The 17,994-nt window shown below is 52.7% G+C and overlaps 1 protein-coding gene across 5 annotated transcripts in view; it reads right to left on the bottom strand.

The window, feature by feature from the left end:
• The window catches only part of LOC140392749 (uncharacterized), a 156,459-nt gene that overhangs the window by 27,198 nt on the left and 111,267 nt on the right, over positions 1–17,994 (bottom strand). For all 5 annotated transcript variants that reach the window (XM_072478330.1, XM_072478325.1, XM_072478331.1 and 2 more), the window contains 3 exons: positions 16,405–16,525; positions 14,940–15,103; positions 6,387–6,827 (listed from right to left, as the gene is read on the bottom strand). In XM_072478330.1, the coding sequence (XP_072334431.1) occupies positions 6,387–6,827; positions 14,940–15,103; positions 16,405–16,525 (726 nt within the window). The remainder of the gene's footprint in view (positions 1–6,386; positions 6,828–14,939; positions 15,104–16,404; positions 16,526–17,994) is intronic.

Genomic DNA, 17,994 nt, shown 5'->3' with positions numbered 1-17,994 from the left:
AGTTTTAATCTCTCTGAAGCAGCGCTGGATACCCTCCTGTTGCTCCTGCGCCCATTGCATCCACGCTGCCTTGTCTCCGCCCACCGCCATTTTGTCCTTCTTCCCTCACGCCTTCTTCGGGTCCACCACCACAATTTTTGTCGCCCCGCTCCTAGTTGAAGCCATATGCTGACAGGGAGCTATTATAGACTCCTTCCCACACCGGGAAACATCGAAAAAGTGCCGTTGGGGGCCCTGAAAAGAGCCCAAAAGTCAGTTTTTGCGGGAACCGCCGAATGTGCGACTTAGCTCCGCATAGCCGCAACAGTAAGTCTCCCCCCCCCCCCCCTTCCCACTTCTGGTGATGATTAATTTTCTGTGAAGAAGTCGACGAACGGTTGCCACCTCCGGGCGAACCCTAACATTGACCCTCTCATGGCGAACTTGATTTTTACCAAACAGAGAAAGCTAGCCATGTCTGATAGCCAGGTCTCCGACTTCGGGAGCTTTGAGTCCCTCCAAGCTAATAGTATCCGTCTCAGGGCTACCAGGGAAGCAAAGGCCAGAACATCTGTTTCTTTCTCCTCCTGGATTCCCAGGTCTTCCGACACCCAGAAAATCGCCACCTCTGGACTCAGCGCCACCCTTGTTTTTAACACCGTGGACATGACATCTGCAAACCCCTGCCAAAATCCCCTAAGCTTCGTCATGCCCAGAGCATGTGGACATGGTTCGCTGGTCCTCCCGCACATTTTTCACACCTGTCTTCCACCCCAAAGAATCTGCTCATCCGAGGCATGTGAGTCCAGTGAACCACCTTAAATTGTATCAGGCTGAGCCTGGCACATGTTGTGGATGCATTGACTCTACTCAACGCGTCCGCCCCTGGACCATCCTCTATCTCTCCTCCCAGCTCCTCCTCCCACTTGCGCTTGAGCTCCTCGGCCTGCTTCTCCTCCGACCCCATAAGTTCCTTGTAAATGTCCGAGACGCTCCCTTCTCCTACCCACCCTCTGGAAACTACCCTGTCCTGAATCCCCCTTAGCGGTAGGAGCGGGAAGATTGACACCTGTTTACTTAGGAAGTCCCGCACCTGCAGATGCCTGAATTTGTTTCCCCATACCAACCCAAACGTCTCCTCCAGCGCCCTCATACTCGGAAAGCTCCCCTCTATAAACATATCCCCCATCCTCACAATCCCTGCTCTCCGCCATATCCTGAACCCCCCCATCCATACTTCCCGGGGCAAACCGGTGATTATTACAGATTGGGGACCAGACCAATGCTCCCTCTGCTCCCACATGTCTCCTTCATTGCCCCCAGACTCTCAGGGCCGCCACCACCACTGGGCTGGTGGAGTACCGTGCCAGCGGGAACGGCAGAGGCGCAGTTACCAACGTCCCCAAACTGGTGCCCTTGCATGAAGCCGCCTACGTATGCTCCCATGCCGACCCTCCCCCCACCACCCACTTCCTGATCATGGCTATATTCGCCACCCAGTAATAGTTACTAAAATTTGGCAGCGCCAGCCCGCCCTCTCCCCGACTCCGCTCAAGCATTACCTTCCTTACTCGCGGGGTTTTGCCCACCCAAACAAAGCCAGAGATCACTTTGTTGACCCGTTTAAAAAAGGGCCGAGGAATAAAGATGGGGAGGCACTGAAATACAAACAGGAACCTCGGGAGGACCGTCATCTTCACCGTCTGCACCCTCCCAGCCAGTGACAACGGGAGCGCGTCCCATCTCCGAAAATCGTCCTTCATTTGATCTACTAGCCGGGCCAGATTTAATTTTTCCAGCCGGTCCCATTCCCGCACCACTTGAAAGCCTAGGTACCTAAAACTTCCCCCTACTAATCTAAAGGGCAGTTCCCCCAATCGCCTCTCCTGTCCCCTCGCCTGGACCGCAAATATCTCACTTACCTTATTTAGCTTATACCCCGAAAACCGGCCAAATTCTCCTAGAATTCTCATGATTTCTTCCATCCCCTCTATTGGGTCCAATACATACAGAAGCAGGTCGTCTGCATGGAGCGAGACACCCCCCCCCCCCCCCCCCCCCCCCCCCACACCAGCCCCTTGAGGCTCTCAGAGCAATTGCCAATGGCTCTATAGCTAGCGTGAACAACAGTGGGGAGAGGGGGCATCCCTGTCTCGTCCCCCGGTGCAGTCTAAAATAGTCCGATGTTGTCCTATTCGTCCGTACACTTGCCACAAGAGCTTGATACAGCAACCTGACCCAGTCAATAAAGCCCCGCCTAAATCCAGACCATCCCAGTACATCCCACAGATAATCCCATTCTACCCGATCAAAAGCCTTTTCTGCATCCATTGCGAGCACTACCTCCACCTCCCTACCTTCCGGGGGCATCATGATCACATTTAACAACCTTCTTACATTGGTCACCAACTGCCTACCCTTAACAAACCCTGTCTGGTCCTCCCCAATCATGTCCGGAACACAATCCTCAATCCTGGAGGACAAAATTTTGGCCAGCAGTTTGCATCCACATTCAACAGGGATATTGGCCTGTAGGACCCACACAGCTCCAGGTTCTTGTCCCGCTTCAGAATCAGCGAAATCGTGGCCTGTGACATCGTCGGGGGCAGCACCCCTCTTTCCCTTGCCTCACTGAACATTCTCATCAACACCGGTCCCAATATCCCAGAGAACGTTTTATAGAACTCCACTGGGTACCCGTCTGGCCCCAGGGCTTTACCCGACTGCATGGCCTTCAGACCCTCCTCCATCTCTTCCAACCCGATCGGGGCCCCCAGCCCTTCTACCAGCTCCCCGTCCACTTTTGCGAAATTCAGCCCCCCCAAGAAGTGCCTCATCCCCTCCTGCCCCGTAGGGGGTTCCAACCTGTACAGCCTACTGTAGAAATCCCTAAACGCCTTATTCATCACTGCTGAATCTCCAACCAGGTTCCCATTTCCATCATATACTTTCCCTATCTCCCTGGCTGCCTCCATCTTTCTAAGCTGCTGTGCAAGCATTCTGCTGGCCTTCTCTCCATGCTCATAAATCGCCCCCCTCGCCTTTCTCAGCTGCTCCACCGCCCTCCCTGTGGTTAACAAGCCGAACTCCACCTGTAGCCTCCGCCATTCCCTTAAAAGCCCTGCCTCTGGGGTCTCCGCATACCTCCTATCGATCTGTAGTATCTCCTTAACCAGTCGGTCCGTCTCTGCCCTGTCCACTTTCTCCCTATGCGCCCGTATCGAGATCAGCTCCCCTCTGACCATCGCCTTCAGTGCTTCCCAGACCATTGCTGCTGAAATTTCCCCCGTGACGTTGACCTGCAGGTAGTTCTGAATACATTTCCTCAGCCGCTCACACACCCCTTCGTCAGCCAAAAGTCCCACATCTATCCTCCAGTTTGGGCACTGGTTACTGTCTTTAACCTGCAGGTCAACCCAGTGCGGAGCATGGTCTGAGATTGTGATCGCCGAGTACCCCGTGTCCACCATCCCTGCCAGTAAGGCCCTGCTCAGAATGAAGAAATCGATCCGGGAGTACACTTTATGCACGTGTGAGTAGAAGGAGAACTCCTTCACCCTCGGCTGCCCAAATCTCCATGGATCCACCCCCCCACCCATCTGCTCCATGAACCCTTTTAGTTCCTTTGCCATTGCTGGCACCCTGCCCGTTTTCGGGCTTGACCGGTCCAAGCCAGAGTCAATAACTGTGTTGAAGTCCCCTCCCATGACCAACCTGTGCGAGTCCAGGTCCGGTATCTTTCCCAGCATCCTCTTTATAAACTTCACATCATAATAATCATCCCAATTTGGCACATGCACATTTACTAATACTACCTGCACCTCCTCCAGTTTCCCACTGACCATAATGTTCCGACCTCCCACGTCCGAGACTATTCTACCCGCCTCAAACACCACCCGCTTATTGATCAGGATCCTGACCCCTCTAGTCTTTGAATCCAGTCCCGAGTGAAAGACCTGACTGACCTGGCCTTTCCTCAATCTAATCTGGTCAGTTACTCTAAGGTGCGTCTCCCGCAACATTACCACATCCACCTTCAGTCCCCTAAGATGCGTGAACACACGTGCCCTCTTGACCGGCCCATTTAACCCTCGAACATTCCAGGTGATCAGCCTAGTTGGGTGGCTCATTGCCCCCCCCCCTTAACCGATCAGCCATTCCCTTTTTTGGGCCCGCCTCCTGCCCATGCTCCGTGCCTCCACCGGCCTTCCCCCAGGCAGCCTCCGCCCCCAACCTCCTCTCTGACCCTTGGCCCAAGTCCCTCCCTCATCAGCAGAACATTTACCCCCCTTCCCCCCAGTAACAACACTGTAACCCAACCCCTTTGATAAACCGAACATATGCACCCTCCCCCACTGCGCTTCCGTGAGCTAGCTCGCCCAGCTAGCTTGGTGGTCCCCATCCCCGACGCCGGATAGTCTCCCACCTATTGTTCCCTCCCACTCATACAAACATACTCCAACATCAAACAATCCCCACCCAATTGCCCGACAGAAAAACACCAAAATCTAAACAAGCACACCTCCATCCCCCAACAGTGCAAATGAAAACCTTAACTCACTCAGCTCTGCCACTGGTCCCAAATCAATACAGAAGGCATTACAAACAGGTTCCACAAAAGGAAAAATGAGAAACTTTTTTTAAAGAACAGAGAAACAAAAAGAAAAAAAAAACATGAGCGTTGCAGCAAAGTTCAAAAGTTCTCAGTTCACCACCAGTCTTTTCCTTTTCACGAAGTCCAGCGCGTCCTCAGGCGACTCGAAATAAAAGTGCTGTTCCTCGTATGTGACCCAGAGACGGGCCGGATATAACAGATACAACAGTCAGAACTTCACCTTTTTCTTAAAAAGCATCGACCTAATCTGGTTGGAGCCTGCTCTTCTCCTGGCCACCTCCACACTCAGGTCTTGCTAGACCCGCAGGAAACTATTGTCCCACTTACAGCTCTGTGTCTGCTTGGCCCACTGTAGAATGTGCTCCTTATCCATGTACCTGTGGAATCTCACCACCATTGTCTCGGGAGGGTCTCCCAGTCGCGGCTTCCTCGCGAGTGCTCTGTGAGCCCTGTCCACCTCCAAGGGTCGGGAGAATGCCCCATCCCCCAGCAGCTTCTCGAACATGCCCGCTATGTATGCCCCAGCCTCCGCTCCTTCGGATCCCTCCGGGAGCCCAACGATGCTCAAGTTCTGCCGGCGGGACCCATTCTCTGGGTCCTCCACCTTCTCCAGGAGCTTTTTCTGCTGGTCCCTCAGCATCCCCGCCTCCAACTCCACCGCAGTTTGATGTTCCTCCTGCTCAGCCAGCGCCTTCTCCACCTTCTGGATCACCCGATCTTGGGCGTCCAATCTAAGCTCCAGCCGCCTCAATCGACTCTTTTATCCGTTCCAAGCAGTCCCATTTCTGCTTAGCAAAGCCTTCCTGAATAACTTGCATCAGCTGCTCCGTTGACCACGTAGTCAACAAACCAGAGGTCCGGTCCTCCGCCATGCTGTCTCCCGCTGCAACTTCAGCCCAAGCCTTCTCTGTCTTTCTGTTTCTGCCTTTACGAGCACTTCTAGTCCTTCCCTCCATGCACCGATGTGGGAATTCAGTACACAATTGCCTCTGTCTTCAATTTCACAGTTCAACTCCGGTAGAAAATCGGGGGAAAAGGTCCAAAAGTCCGACCCGAGCGGGAGCCACCAAACGTGCGACTTACTCCTTCATAGCCGCCACCGGAAGTTTCCCTCATGATGGAATCTTAAAGTGCACCCATTGCTTTGGAAGCAAACATGGTGACTAATTTGCATGTGGTATGGTCCCAGAAATAGTAACTCAGATGAATCACTAGACAAACATTTTTGTTGGAATTCCTTGAAGAAGGGATGCTTAATTAATAATTTTACTTGTCCAATCAAACCGCCCCGCCACCCTGACTTTGTAGAGCCACAAAAGGTATGGAATCGGATAGAAGAGGAAAAGGAGGGGAGGGTAAGATGGATAAAGAAGATAATGATAGAGAGGGCAGTCACCATGGATTAGGAAGGAGAGAATGGAGGGGGAAGAAAAGATGGAAAGGAAGAGAAGGGTAAGAGGGGGGAGAGAAGGGTAAGAGGGGGGAGAGAATGGATGGTGAAGGGAAGAAAGAAAAAGTGGGACAGCGTACAGACGTTAAAAGGGGATGGAAATGAAGAGTTGAACTCATCAGGCACGGGAGGGTCTAGAAGGAAAGGTTTCTGAAACTTCATCTTGAAATGGAAAAGAGGCTCCTTTATAAATAAATATTTAAGAGCACAGCTAGTTTTGGAGCACGTCAGACTGTCAGTGGGAACTCAGTGGGTTTATGTTAGCTGTAAGATAACAGAAGTGTACCTAATGGTGTAAAGAGTGAGGATGCTGCCAGGCAGCGTTACCACACCGACACTTACATGAAGGATGCGACGGTCATGCTCACTGCTGGTCAAGGCTTTCTGCAGCTGGGCCGTCCTCTCCTGCAGCGCGGAGACACCAGCCGTCCGATCGGACAGCAACAGCGACAGGCTCTGCACTTTGTCCTTCAGCTGGCTCTCCCCCTCCTCCGACTTGGTAAGTGAGGAATTCAGCCGGTCCACCGTCAGCTGCAGGCTGTTGGCCTTGGCCTGGCTGTCCGACACCTGCCTCTGCAGCGTGTCGATCCGCTCCTGCAGCACCTGGATCTCAGTCTCCCGGTCACTGGTGACCAGCTTCATTCGCTGCAGCTCTCCCTCCAGCGAGCGGCGAGCGAGCTCCAGCTTCGTGGCGCGGCTCTCGGAGGCGTCGAGGAACTCCTTCAGTTTGCGCTTCTCGTTCTCCAGCTTGGCCTCATCTGCTTTCATTTTATTCAGTTTGTCCTGCAGTAAAAACAGAAGCAGTGAAGACACTCCAACAGTGCAGGAATAAGAGAGTGCCGCCTTTCGAACAAGCCGTTAAAACTGAGGGCCTCGCTCGGGTGGTATATATATTTTTAAAAAACTCACAAAGCACGGGCTTCGAGGGACAGCAGAGAAAACTTTCTCCTGCGTCCTGGTCAAGAATCCTCACCAAAGCAGATGAGCCGGTCTTTAGCAATGTTTCCACGATCTTGCTCTGTATAAAATGGCTGCCTCATTTCCTCCACCACAACCGTATCTACAATCCCCATTGGCTGTAAAGCACTGAGGCACACTGAGTTAAAACGTTTCTCTTCAGATGCTGCCAGACCTGCTGAGCTTTTCTAGTATTTTCTCTTTTTGTTTCAGGGGCGAGATTCTCCGACCCCCCCCCCCCGCCGGGTCGTAGAATCGCCGGGGGCTGGCGTGAATCCCGCCCCCGCCAGTTGCCGAATTCTCCGGCACCGGAGATTCGGCGGGGGCTGGAATTGCGCCGCGCCGTTTGCCCCCCCCCCCGCGATTCTCCGGCCCGGATGGGCCGAAGTCCCGCCGCTAAAATGCCTGTCCTGCCGGCGTAGATTAAACCACCTACCTTACCGGCGGGACAAGGTGGCACGGGCGGGCTCCGGGGTCCTGGGGGGGGGGGGGGGGGCGCGGGGCGATCTGGCCCCGGGGGGTGCCCCCACGGTGGCCTGGCCCGCGATCGGGGCCCACCGATCTGCGGGCGGGCCTGTGCCGTGGGGGCACTCTTTCCCTTCCGCCTTCGCCACGGTCTCCACCATGGCGGAGGCAGAAGAGACTCCCTCCACTGCGCATGCGCGGGAATGCCGTCAGTGGCCGCTGACGCTCCCACGCATGCGCCGCCCGGAGATGTCATTTCCGCACCAGCCGGTGGGGCACCAAAGGCCTTTTCCGCCAGCTGGCGGGGCGGAAATTCGTCCGGCGCCGGCCTAGCCCCTTAAGGCTGGGGCTCGGCCCCCAAAGATGCGGAGCATTCCGCACCTTTGGGCGGCGTGATGCCCGTCTGATTTGCGCCGTTTTGGGCGCCAGTCGGCGGACATTGCGCCAATACCGGAGAATTTCGCCCCAGATTCCAGAACCCGCAGTATTTTGCTTTTATTGTGGAGCATCCTGAGGTCATTAAATATTCGTTATGATTGCACGTTCCTGAACCCCTTTCTGTCATGTTATAGGCTCAATTAAGTGCAATGGAATAAAAGGGAGCTCCCTTGCTCCCCTTACTCTATGTAAATTAAAGAATGGAATACCACAGGCCGTGCATCGACTGAGGTTCACTTTCAGTGGGAATGGTTACAGCACTGGGAAAACTGAGACTGAAAATTTGCCCCTAAACGTACTAAAGGAGGAGACTCTATTGGTGCCTCAGTTGGTAAATGCACTGCCTGGGATCGCATTGAGCCTTGGTGCTGGATTCTTGCAACATGGGAACATAGAATAGAACCATAGAATTCCTACGATGCAGAAGGAGGCCACTCAGCCCACTGAGTCTGCATCGATCCTCTGAAAGGCCCACTGCCCCGCCCTATACCCGTAACCCCACCTAACCTACACATTTTTGTACACTAAGGGGCAATTTAGACTGGCCAATCCACCTACCCCACACATCCCTGGACTATGGAAAGAAACCGGAGCATCCGGAGGAAACCCACGCAGACACGGGGAGAAAGTGCAAACTCCACACAGTCACCCGAGGCCGGAATTGAACCCGGGTCCCTGACGCTGTGCCAGCGACATGAATAGACCATTCATCCCCTTGGACTTGTACTGCTATTTAATCAGATTATGGTTGAGCTGCACCTCAACTCCATTTACCAACCTTTGTTTGGTAGCCTTGATATCCTAGCCTGATAAAACACTCAGGGCGCATTACTGCCCGCATTACACCCAAATGGGAGCGAAACGCAGCCGTTTGATGCTGGGAGAGGCCTCCCGTGGGCTTCCCAACAGCCAGTAGGGCTCGCGAGATCTACCCAGATCTCGTGAGACATTGAGATCAGGATCCCGCCCACAATGGGCAGCATCAGGTCTTGGACACATAGATAGGTTTAAAATCCACTTAGGCATGCTGACCCAGGATCTATTGGGCTCCAGACATCTACTGCCCTCCCTAGGGAGACCAAAGCCGGGCGGCGTTCAATACTAGTCCACACAAACGTGGACCAGGCGGAATGGCACCTGGGGGTCTCCCAGGTCAGAGGTAGCCCCTGGGCGATCATGGACAGGGTAGGGTGTCACCATGGCTCTCCCTCTGGTACCTGGGCACCTTGGCACTGCCAGATTGACACATTGGCAGCCACTTTGGCGCTGCCAAGGTGCCCAAGCGGCACTGCTAGGCTGGCAGTACTAAGGTGCCCAGGTACCAGAGGGAGAGCCAGGGTGCCACCCTACCCTGTCCCTGATCACCATCCAAAGTTTTGCAGGCTAGGTGGATGGGGCATGTTAAATTGCCCCTTAGTGTCCAAACATGTGCAGATTATGGGGACAGGTTGGGGGAGTGGGCCTAGGTAGACGGCCCTTCGGGGGGGTGTTGTTGCAGTCTTGATGGGCCAAATGGCCTCCATGCGCACTGTAGGGATTCTATGGACTCTTCTTCAGATGAAAGATGAACAGAAGTTCACTCGGCTGCTCTGGGTTACAATACTAATTCTCAAGATATTGCTCAGCAAAAAATAAGGGAGTTGAAAGGAAGTTATGGGAGATTAAGGAGTTTTCGGCTGCCGCATTCCTGGTTAATAAGAGGATTAGATAGGACGTCCTTAAAGACATCCTGGGATAAATTGCAGCTCTTGGAGTCTATGGGATTCCCACAGACTCCAATTAACAGTGCTGGCTACTCATGAGCGTCACGTGCATCGATTGCAGAGCAGGAGAACACTCTGGCCGCGATTCTCCACTCCCACGCCAGTTGGGAGAATCGCCTGGGCCCCCAAAAGTTCCGGGGACGCCGGTCCGACGTCCTCCCGCGATTCTCCCAAGCGGCGGGAACGGCCCGGTCGAGTTTCGTGGGCCGCAGGCTGGAGAATAGCCGGCGACACCCAAAATGGCGATTCTCCGGCACCCCCGCGATTCTGAGGCCCGGATGGGCCGAGTGGCGAGGCCAAAACGGCGGGTTCCCCCCGGTGCTGTCCACACCTGGTCGCTGCAGTCGTGAGCGGTGCGTGAACGCTGGGGGGGCGGCCTGTGGGGGGGGGCGAGGGGGGATCCTGCACCGGGCTTTACCTGAAATGTGGGGTGGCCCGCGATCGGTGCCCACCGATCGTCGGGCCGTCCTCTCTGAAGGAGGACCTCCTTCCTTCCGCGGCCCCGCAAGATTTTATCCCCCATCTTCTTGCGGGGCGGACTTAGAGAGGACGGCAACCATGCATGCGTGGGTTGGCGCCGGCCAACCCGCGCATGCGCGGATGACGCCGGTTATGCGGCGCCGGCCGTGTCATCTATGCGGCGCCGCTTTTACGCGGGCGACAAGGCCTGACACGTGTAGATGACGCGGCCCCGATACTGGCCCATTGTCAGGGCCTGAATCGGTCGGGACCGGGGCCGTTCCGCGCTGTCGTGAACCTCAACGGCGTTCACGATGGCGCGGCCACTTCGGCGTGGGAGTGGAGAATCCCGCCCCTATACTTCTCTTGGCACTGAGTGCTTGGAGAAGGTCTGGCAGACAACAGGCGGCTACAGAGAGGGAGACAGCGTCAAGACTGGGTAGGATGGAGGTGTTGTGGTGAGGTAGCACATTTGTGGTAAATGTTTTGCCAACAGAGCAGTCAACCACGCTAACGTCCGTAACCCATCCTTAACCGGAATGATGAGGAGTCCTGCGTGTGCAGCCAAATTATCTGTAATAAATGCCCACAAGATTGGAGAATTGTGTGGAGCAGTGCTGGTTCTATTGGCAGGCAGGATGGGGGTGGGCAGTGCAGAGAGGATGTGGGGTGGGGTGGCTGTCTGTGGTTATGGTGAGAGGGAAATTAGGGGTGGGACTCTCCGTTCTGGAAGTGCAGCTGCTGGTGGAGAATCGCGGTAACTGTGTGCTGCCACTAGGAACGCTGGCGAGAAGCAATTCGTGTCATGGAAATGAGCCAGCATATGGCCTACGTGCAGCCTGCCCGAGTCCCAGCCCTTCTGGTCTCTGATTCGCTGGGATCAGCATTCACGTTCAGAGCCTGACAATCTGGAACAGCTTTTAAGCACTCCACTCAACACAGACTGTCATTCAAGGTGTCGGGCTTCTGGAAAATGTGATCCCAGCAAGGGTGCAGAGGCAGAGGCAGAATCTACAGGAGGGGGTGTCAGCAACATTGCGACGCCTGCAGGTACAGCTGGAGGAGTCCAGCCACCGTGAGACGCAGGAGATGGTGCCAACAATGCACGGCACCAAGGCCAACACTGAAAGGGTGGCGGCCACAGTGGCAGGCCTGGGGTGCCACGTCAGAGCCCTGTGTCGGGTGCCCAAGGCTTGGGGCACACTGTGCTGTTCATGACTGAGGCGCAGAACAGTAGAGCCCTGTCACAAGCGGATATGTCCCGGGAGGAGGTGGGCATTGCTGCGGCGCTCCAGAACTCGGCCCATTCACAAAGGGTCATGGCTGAGGGCATAGAGAACATTGGCCGGGCGCTGACAGGCCTTAGCTAATCAGCAGGGCATGACCGAGGCTATGAGGGATGTGGCCCACCCATTGAGGGATGTGGCCCAGTCTCAGTGCCCCATGGCTGAGGGCATCGACACCAACGTTCAGACGAGGTGGGTATCAGCAGTCCAGTAGCTCCATAGTTGTCACGATCACCATTGTGGAGACTGGCTTTACAAAAGGACATTAGTGAAGAACTGGAGACTCGATTCTCCGGCCCCGTGTGTTCAGGCGCAGATTGCAGTGGAGCCCCATGGGGCCAGAGAATCACGGGACCGTCGGTTGGGGGGGGAGGGGGTGCAGGATGGATGGGGGGTTGGGCCGGGTCACCCTCATGCCTGTGGGGTGTGGGGGTGACCTAGACATTTTATGATTGGTGGGGGAGGGGGGGGGGGGGGAAACAGGAGTTGCCCCTCCAGGGTCAAGGGTTGGGGGCTCTGCCCATCTCTGCGGAGGTAGGCGATGACTGGGAGTGCGGGCTGGTGGTAAGGGCACCCTGATCTCTGAGGAGCTAGTCTTGCCAGCAACTTTCAGCCCCCCACTTCAAAACAAATTCTAATTATGGTTGAATTCCGAATTGATTTGCCCCAAACCAGCCAGCAGGAATCTGATTGGTTTTCAATGCTTATTTTTTGCGGAATTCTGCCCTGGGTTTTTATGATAATCTGGTAGCTTTGCGGTCACCAATCCTGAAACTACCTTTTCATCCCAGATTTATTTATTTAATTTTAATTCCCCAGGTGCCATGGTGGGATCTGAACTCGTGTCTCCAGATGAGTCAAACGCTAGGCCTCTGGATTAGTAAACCAGTATCGTAACCAACTATGCTACCATATGCCCAGCAATGCATGGTACCAAGGCCAACACTGAAGGCCGCAGTGGAAGGCCTGGGGTGCCACGTCAGAGCCATGTATCAGGACGGCCAAGGCTTGGGGCACATGGGGCACTGAGACTGGGCCATGTCCCTCAATGGGTGAGCCATGTCCCTAGTGGCAGCACACAAGTCCGTGGCTTGTGATCAACAGTGGACTTTCCTGGGTGAATACCTCATCCTTCACCTCAGGGCCACCTGGACCAATAATAGCATCTGTACTGACTACACTTCAATTACTTCATGAACCAAGAGGCACTTTGGGATGTTCTGAGGTTCTGTCAGACACTATATACACATGTTCTTTCCTGCAGCTGCCATTGGGATGAAATCAATTAATTGAACACAAGCCAGAAATGGAACCTAACAGGTAGAACCCACTGACCCTACTGGGAAAGAATGGCAAGCAATTCTCTCCCAGTCAATTTGAGGGATGTCACTGGTTTTGTAGAGCTGGAGTGATGGCAGCAACGCAGATTGGATTGTGATGGGTGGTGCCAGGCAATGCCAACACTCTGTGGAGTGCCAGGGTTTCAGGTCAATGAGGAAGTGAGACTCAATGCGGAGGAACATGCATTTGGTTTTGAGGCAAAGGGCATTCAAATAGGGATGTTCCATGGATGTCTGACTAAAAAGGAACACAGTCAGGCTTCAGCAGTCCTGGGTTAGGAAGGCTGAGGGCAGTGGGGTGGGGGAGAGGAAAACGAGCTGATCTGGTAAAACCAGCAGGAAACTACACAGAAGACAGGTGAGCGAGGACAGGGTCAATCAAACCAACAGGTCCCCAGCTCCTTCACCTCACGCACACACTGTGTACGCCAACATGTGCAGGAGATTGCCGCCTCTTTAAGCCATTCTCACACTCCACCTTAATGGAGTTATTGAGGCGGAGCTGGAGCTGGCCCCACAGTATCCACATGCTCTACCAGTCTGACAAACACTCCATCTCGCAACTCACCATGTTAAATGGAACAGAAACCAGACAAAGTAAAGCAGTCTGGATCCTAGCACCGTGAGAGCTAGTTTAAGGCAAAAAGGGTATGTGTTCCGATCTGGCTGGTTCAAGACACTTGCTAATCAATGAAAAACTGTTGTTTTCACTGGCTTTTATAAAATCCTAGTTAACGAGTTCAGGGTTTGATGCTTCCCAGTGCAGTGTGGGGTAAGAGGATTCTAGTGGCCCTTGTGGTCTCTGTGATCTCCTTCCGGGTTGAACTCCACTGTGGCTCTGAAGGTCAGTGCATTTCCCAGTGTAGCACTGAGAGCCAGCCAGGTCAGGTTCCTGGTCTGATCCCAGCTTGGGCAACAGTAGGAATGTTACAATTAGTCTCAGAACTAGGATCTGGGGAGGAGGTGTTGAGGGGGAAGGGGTTGGGGTGTGGGGCAATCAATCAAAACTCAACTCAAGTGATGCATGCTGAAAAAGTTGGGAAAAAGTAAGGATGAGGTCGGACTCAGCTGTGATTCCCTCCAGAGTCCAACAGCCGCCCTACACTGTCCAGACTCACATACGAAGACTGGCCATTGTGCTAGCTGTTGTTGGCGGTACTACTCTTGCTTGACTCAGAGGTTATGGGTTACAGCCCTACTCCTGAGACTTGAGCATTGCGCTGTCGGAGGTGCCATTTTTTGGATGAGACATTAAACCAAGGCCCAACTGCAATCTCCATGGTGTACCAGCTGCTGTCACAGCTGGACAATCTCCATGGTGTACCAGCTGCTGTCACAGCTGGACAATCTCCATGGTGTACCAGCTGCTGTCACAGCTGGACAATCTCCATGGTGTATCAGCTGCTGTCACAGCTGGACAATCTCCATGGTGTACCAGCTGCTGTCACAGCTGGACAATCTCCATGGTGTACCAGCTGCTGTCACAGCTGGACAATCTCCATGGTGTACCAGCTGCTGTCACAGCTGGACAATCTCCATGGTGTACCAGCTGCTGTCACAGCTGGACAGTCTCCATGGTGTATCAGCTGCTGTCACAGTTGGACAATCTCCCTGGTGTACCAGCTGCTGTCACAGCTGGACAGTCTCCATGGTGTATCAGCTGCTGCCACAGCTGGACAATCTCCATGGTGTACCAGCTGCTGTCACAGCTGGACAGTCTCCATGGTGTATCAGCTGCTGTCACAGTTGGACAATCTCCCTGGTGTACCAGCTGCTGTCACAGCTGGACAATCTCTATAGTGTACCAGCTGCTGTCACAACTGGACAATCTCCATGGTGTATCTGGTCAATATTAATCTCTCAAGCAACAGCATTAAAATAGATCATCTATTCTTTATCGCATTGTTGATTGTGGGAGCTTGCTGTATGTAACCTGACTGCCGTATTTCTGATATTTCAGTGGTGACTACACTTCAAAAAGTACATAATTGGCTGTAAAGAGTTTGGAGTTGTCCTGAGGTTGTGAAAAGCCCTACATAAACGCAAGTCCTTCTTCCCTCAGAGGAGTCCGTATCCCAGCTATTAGCCTTCAGGAGAGGAGTGAAGAAAGAGCTGGAATCGGAAACAAATGTGGTAACCTGTGGGCAACAGGCATTGGTAAACGTAATCGTTCATGGTAAGCCTTACCTGCATAGTTCGCTTGTCACCGTCACCTGACTGGATGGCTCTCTCCAGTGTTGCAATCTTATCAAGCAGCGCCTTGCGTTCTCGCTCATTGCGGCGGATTGCCTCCTCCTGCAGCGTAAGTGCGGTTTGAGTGCTGGCCAGTCGCCCATCAATGCCTCGCTTCCCTAGAAACACAGGGCGTTATCCGTGACCTCTCAATTCTTTCATTCCTATTGATAACTTGGCTCAGTGAAGCAGAAACACGGGGCAGTGAACTATTATCTTGGTCATCTGCTCCTTGTCCAGCCTTTCAGGCTGGAACAGAGGAACGGGAGAAGGCCATTCAGCTCTTCAGCAAGTCTGTTCTGCCATTCATACAGATCATGGTTGGTCTGTACCTTAACTCCATTTGCTCACGGGTTCGGGTTAAGTAAACTCCGAAAATGCTTTCCTAACAAAAATCTATTTGTTATAAAAACAAAAGGTGCTGCATCATTGGAGAAGAAGAGATAACATTTTGAGTCCAGGATGACACTTTGGAACCCTATCTATTAAACCTATTAATTTCATTTCAAATTTTTATACAGCATTTTGGCGATTTTCATTAACGCTGGTGTCTAGAAATGCGTTCGGGAAGTCTGATTGGAGAATGGCTGTCCACAGTGCAGTGGGGAATAAGTCATCAGTTAACGCTCCTTGTAATAGCCCAGGCTTAAGTTTACACTGGGGTGAATCAGGCTGCGACACTTCGAAGGGATGAGCATTTCATACAATCTCAAGCCTGAAGCAATCCAAATTAACAATAATAATTATATTAATAATAATTAGAAAGTCAAAACCAAGTAGGAACCTTCAGGAAACCCCATAATCGTAGGTGCACATTATTCTCAAGCAACTAAACTCTTTCAATTTGGCAACCAATCTCTTGATCTGGACAACCGCCAATACACTGGGATTTCAGCTCTGGGTTCAAATCCAGTCCAAGTTGACTCTCCTCTCTCTAGCTGCCTGTGATTCCCAGAAGCAATGAGGATGGGGCAGTCTCAACCGAGCTCCCAATAGTGAAAGGGAACACAGCACAGAACTGCCTCCTAATTGTCTCTCAATTGTCAGATTCAGAGAAGCCAAAGGATGGTGGCTGCAGGAATTGGGAAGTTTTACACTGGTGCAGGGTGGGGATATTCTTAGAAGGCCAGTGTAGACAGCTTTACTCTGCGTTTGGGAGCAGTGTGGTGGGTGTGTTACCTCCTGGACTGCACATTGAGCCTTGGAGTACTTGCTGCTGCCACTGGGTATCTGAAGTGGGTAAAAGTTACATTGCCCACTGCTGCCAGCCCTCACCAGGATAAACTCCTGGTCAGAATCTGTCCAGCCTATCACAAACTCCAAATCCCACATCAAAGGTGCAGGCAACATGAATTGGAGTTAATCTCCCTCCCAACCCCCAGAAAAACAACACAATAGGTGAGATTAACTAAGGACCGACCTTCCTCACACTCAGACAGTGATTTCTGTAGCTGCTGTAAGCGACTGTTGACACTGTCCCGATCAGCGTCCATCTCTCTCAGCTGTCTGCTCAGGTTTGAAACCTGAATGCGCGCTTCATCCTGTGGGGGTGGGGGAAAGATGGCATAATTACCTTGAGAGGCCGCGTGCTGAGGGCAGCCCCTTGAGAAAGTGGGAGCAAAGAATAGACAAATGATGATTGCGGTTGAATATTCTGATCAGTACAATAACAGGAAATGCACAGCGGCTTGATCAGCTTCTGAAAGAAGGGTGAATAATTCAGCTGTAGGTTGTCATGGCTGCTCTGATGCGGAGACATACTGATGACGAGTGTTACCTCATCTTTCCCTTTCACATATTGAAGAAGTTATTGTGCGTTTTGTCAGGGGAGGATTTTCAGGGCTCCACCTGGCACACTGGGAGGGTTGCAGGTAAAGGTAAAGTCGCCATAGTCCCAGATGACCATAGGCAACTTCCCCCTTTGAGGGGGAGAGCTGACTGGTGATGATTTCACCCGAGGATCACCACACCTCCGGCGAGGGGCAAGGTTGGGAAGGCGGGACCTTCATGAGTAACCTCTGTCCTCAGTGTCGGATTCTCCGCCTGCACCTGCCATTCCGTGAGGATCTGGCCTGGGCGTGCAGTCTCACAACATTTATCCTCGAGTGGTTTCTTTCTAAATTTCCAACATTAAGTGAAGTGCTGTCATTACAATTGGTCACCCACCAGGCCTCATGGGCTACAGGCTTGACTCGCTTCTTTGTGGAGATCCTGTATGTACTGCATTGCTAGTATCTTCCTTATAACTTATAATGCAATAATTTTAGGTTTAGATTTGTCACGCGTACCGAGGTACAGTGAAAGGTATTGTTCTGCGTACAGTCCAGGCAGATTGTTTTCTACACAAAAAACATAGGACATACGATAAATACACAATATGAATACACAGACATCGGGTGAAGCAAATGGGGTGTAGTACTATTCAGCAGAGAGGATGTGTGGAGAGATCAGTTCAGACCATAAGAGGGTCATTCAGGAGTCTGGTAACAGCTGTTTTTGAATCTGTTAGTGCGTGTTCGCAGACTTTTGTATCTTATGCCCGATGGAAGAGAGAATAACCCGGGTGAGAGGGGTCTTTGATTAAGCTGCCCGCTTTCCCGAGGATGCGGGAGATGAAGACAGAGTTAATGGATGGGAGGCGGGTCCGCATGATGGACTGGGTCTTAGGTCTTGGGCCGAGCAGTTGCCATACCAGGCTGTGATGCAGCCAGATAGGATGCTTTCTATGGTGCATTTGTAAAAATTGGTCAGAGTCAATGTGGTCATGCTGAATTTCCTGAGGAAGTATAGGCGCTGTTGTGCTCATGTCAGAATGATTTCCACACAATTCCATTTATCCCCCTGATTTTGCCCCTAAGGGCGACTGGATCTCTGGGTTTCAACTGGATCGTGTAGTTTTGGGGATGTCCGCCGAGACCTTCGATAATTAACAATGGGACAGAGGATAACTGGTTTGGCATTGCTGTATTTAGACAAACGCAAAGTGCATAGGGTGAGCCACATTCAGAGA

This window comes from Scyliorhinus torazame, chromosome 16 (assembly GCF_047496885.1).
Source record: "Scyliorhinus torazame isolate Kashiwa2021f chromosome 16, sScyTor2.1, whole genome shotgun sequence".
NCBI lineage: Eukaryota > Metazoa > Chordata > Chondrichthyes > Carcharhiniformes > Scyliorhinidae > Scyliorhinus > Scyliorhinus torazame.
The sequence above is the reverse complement of the archived record's forward strand: the minus strand, read 5'-3'. Positions and strand labels throughout refer to the sequence as shown.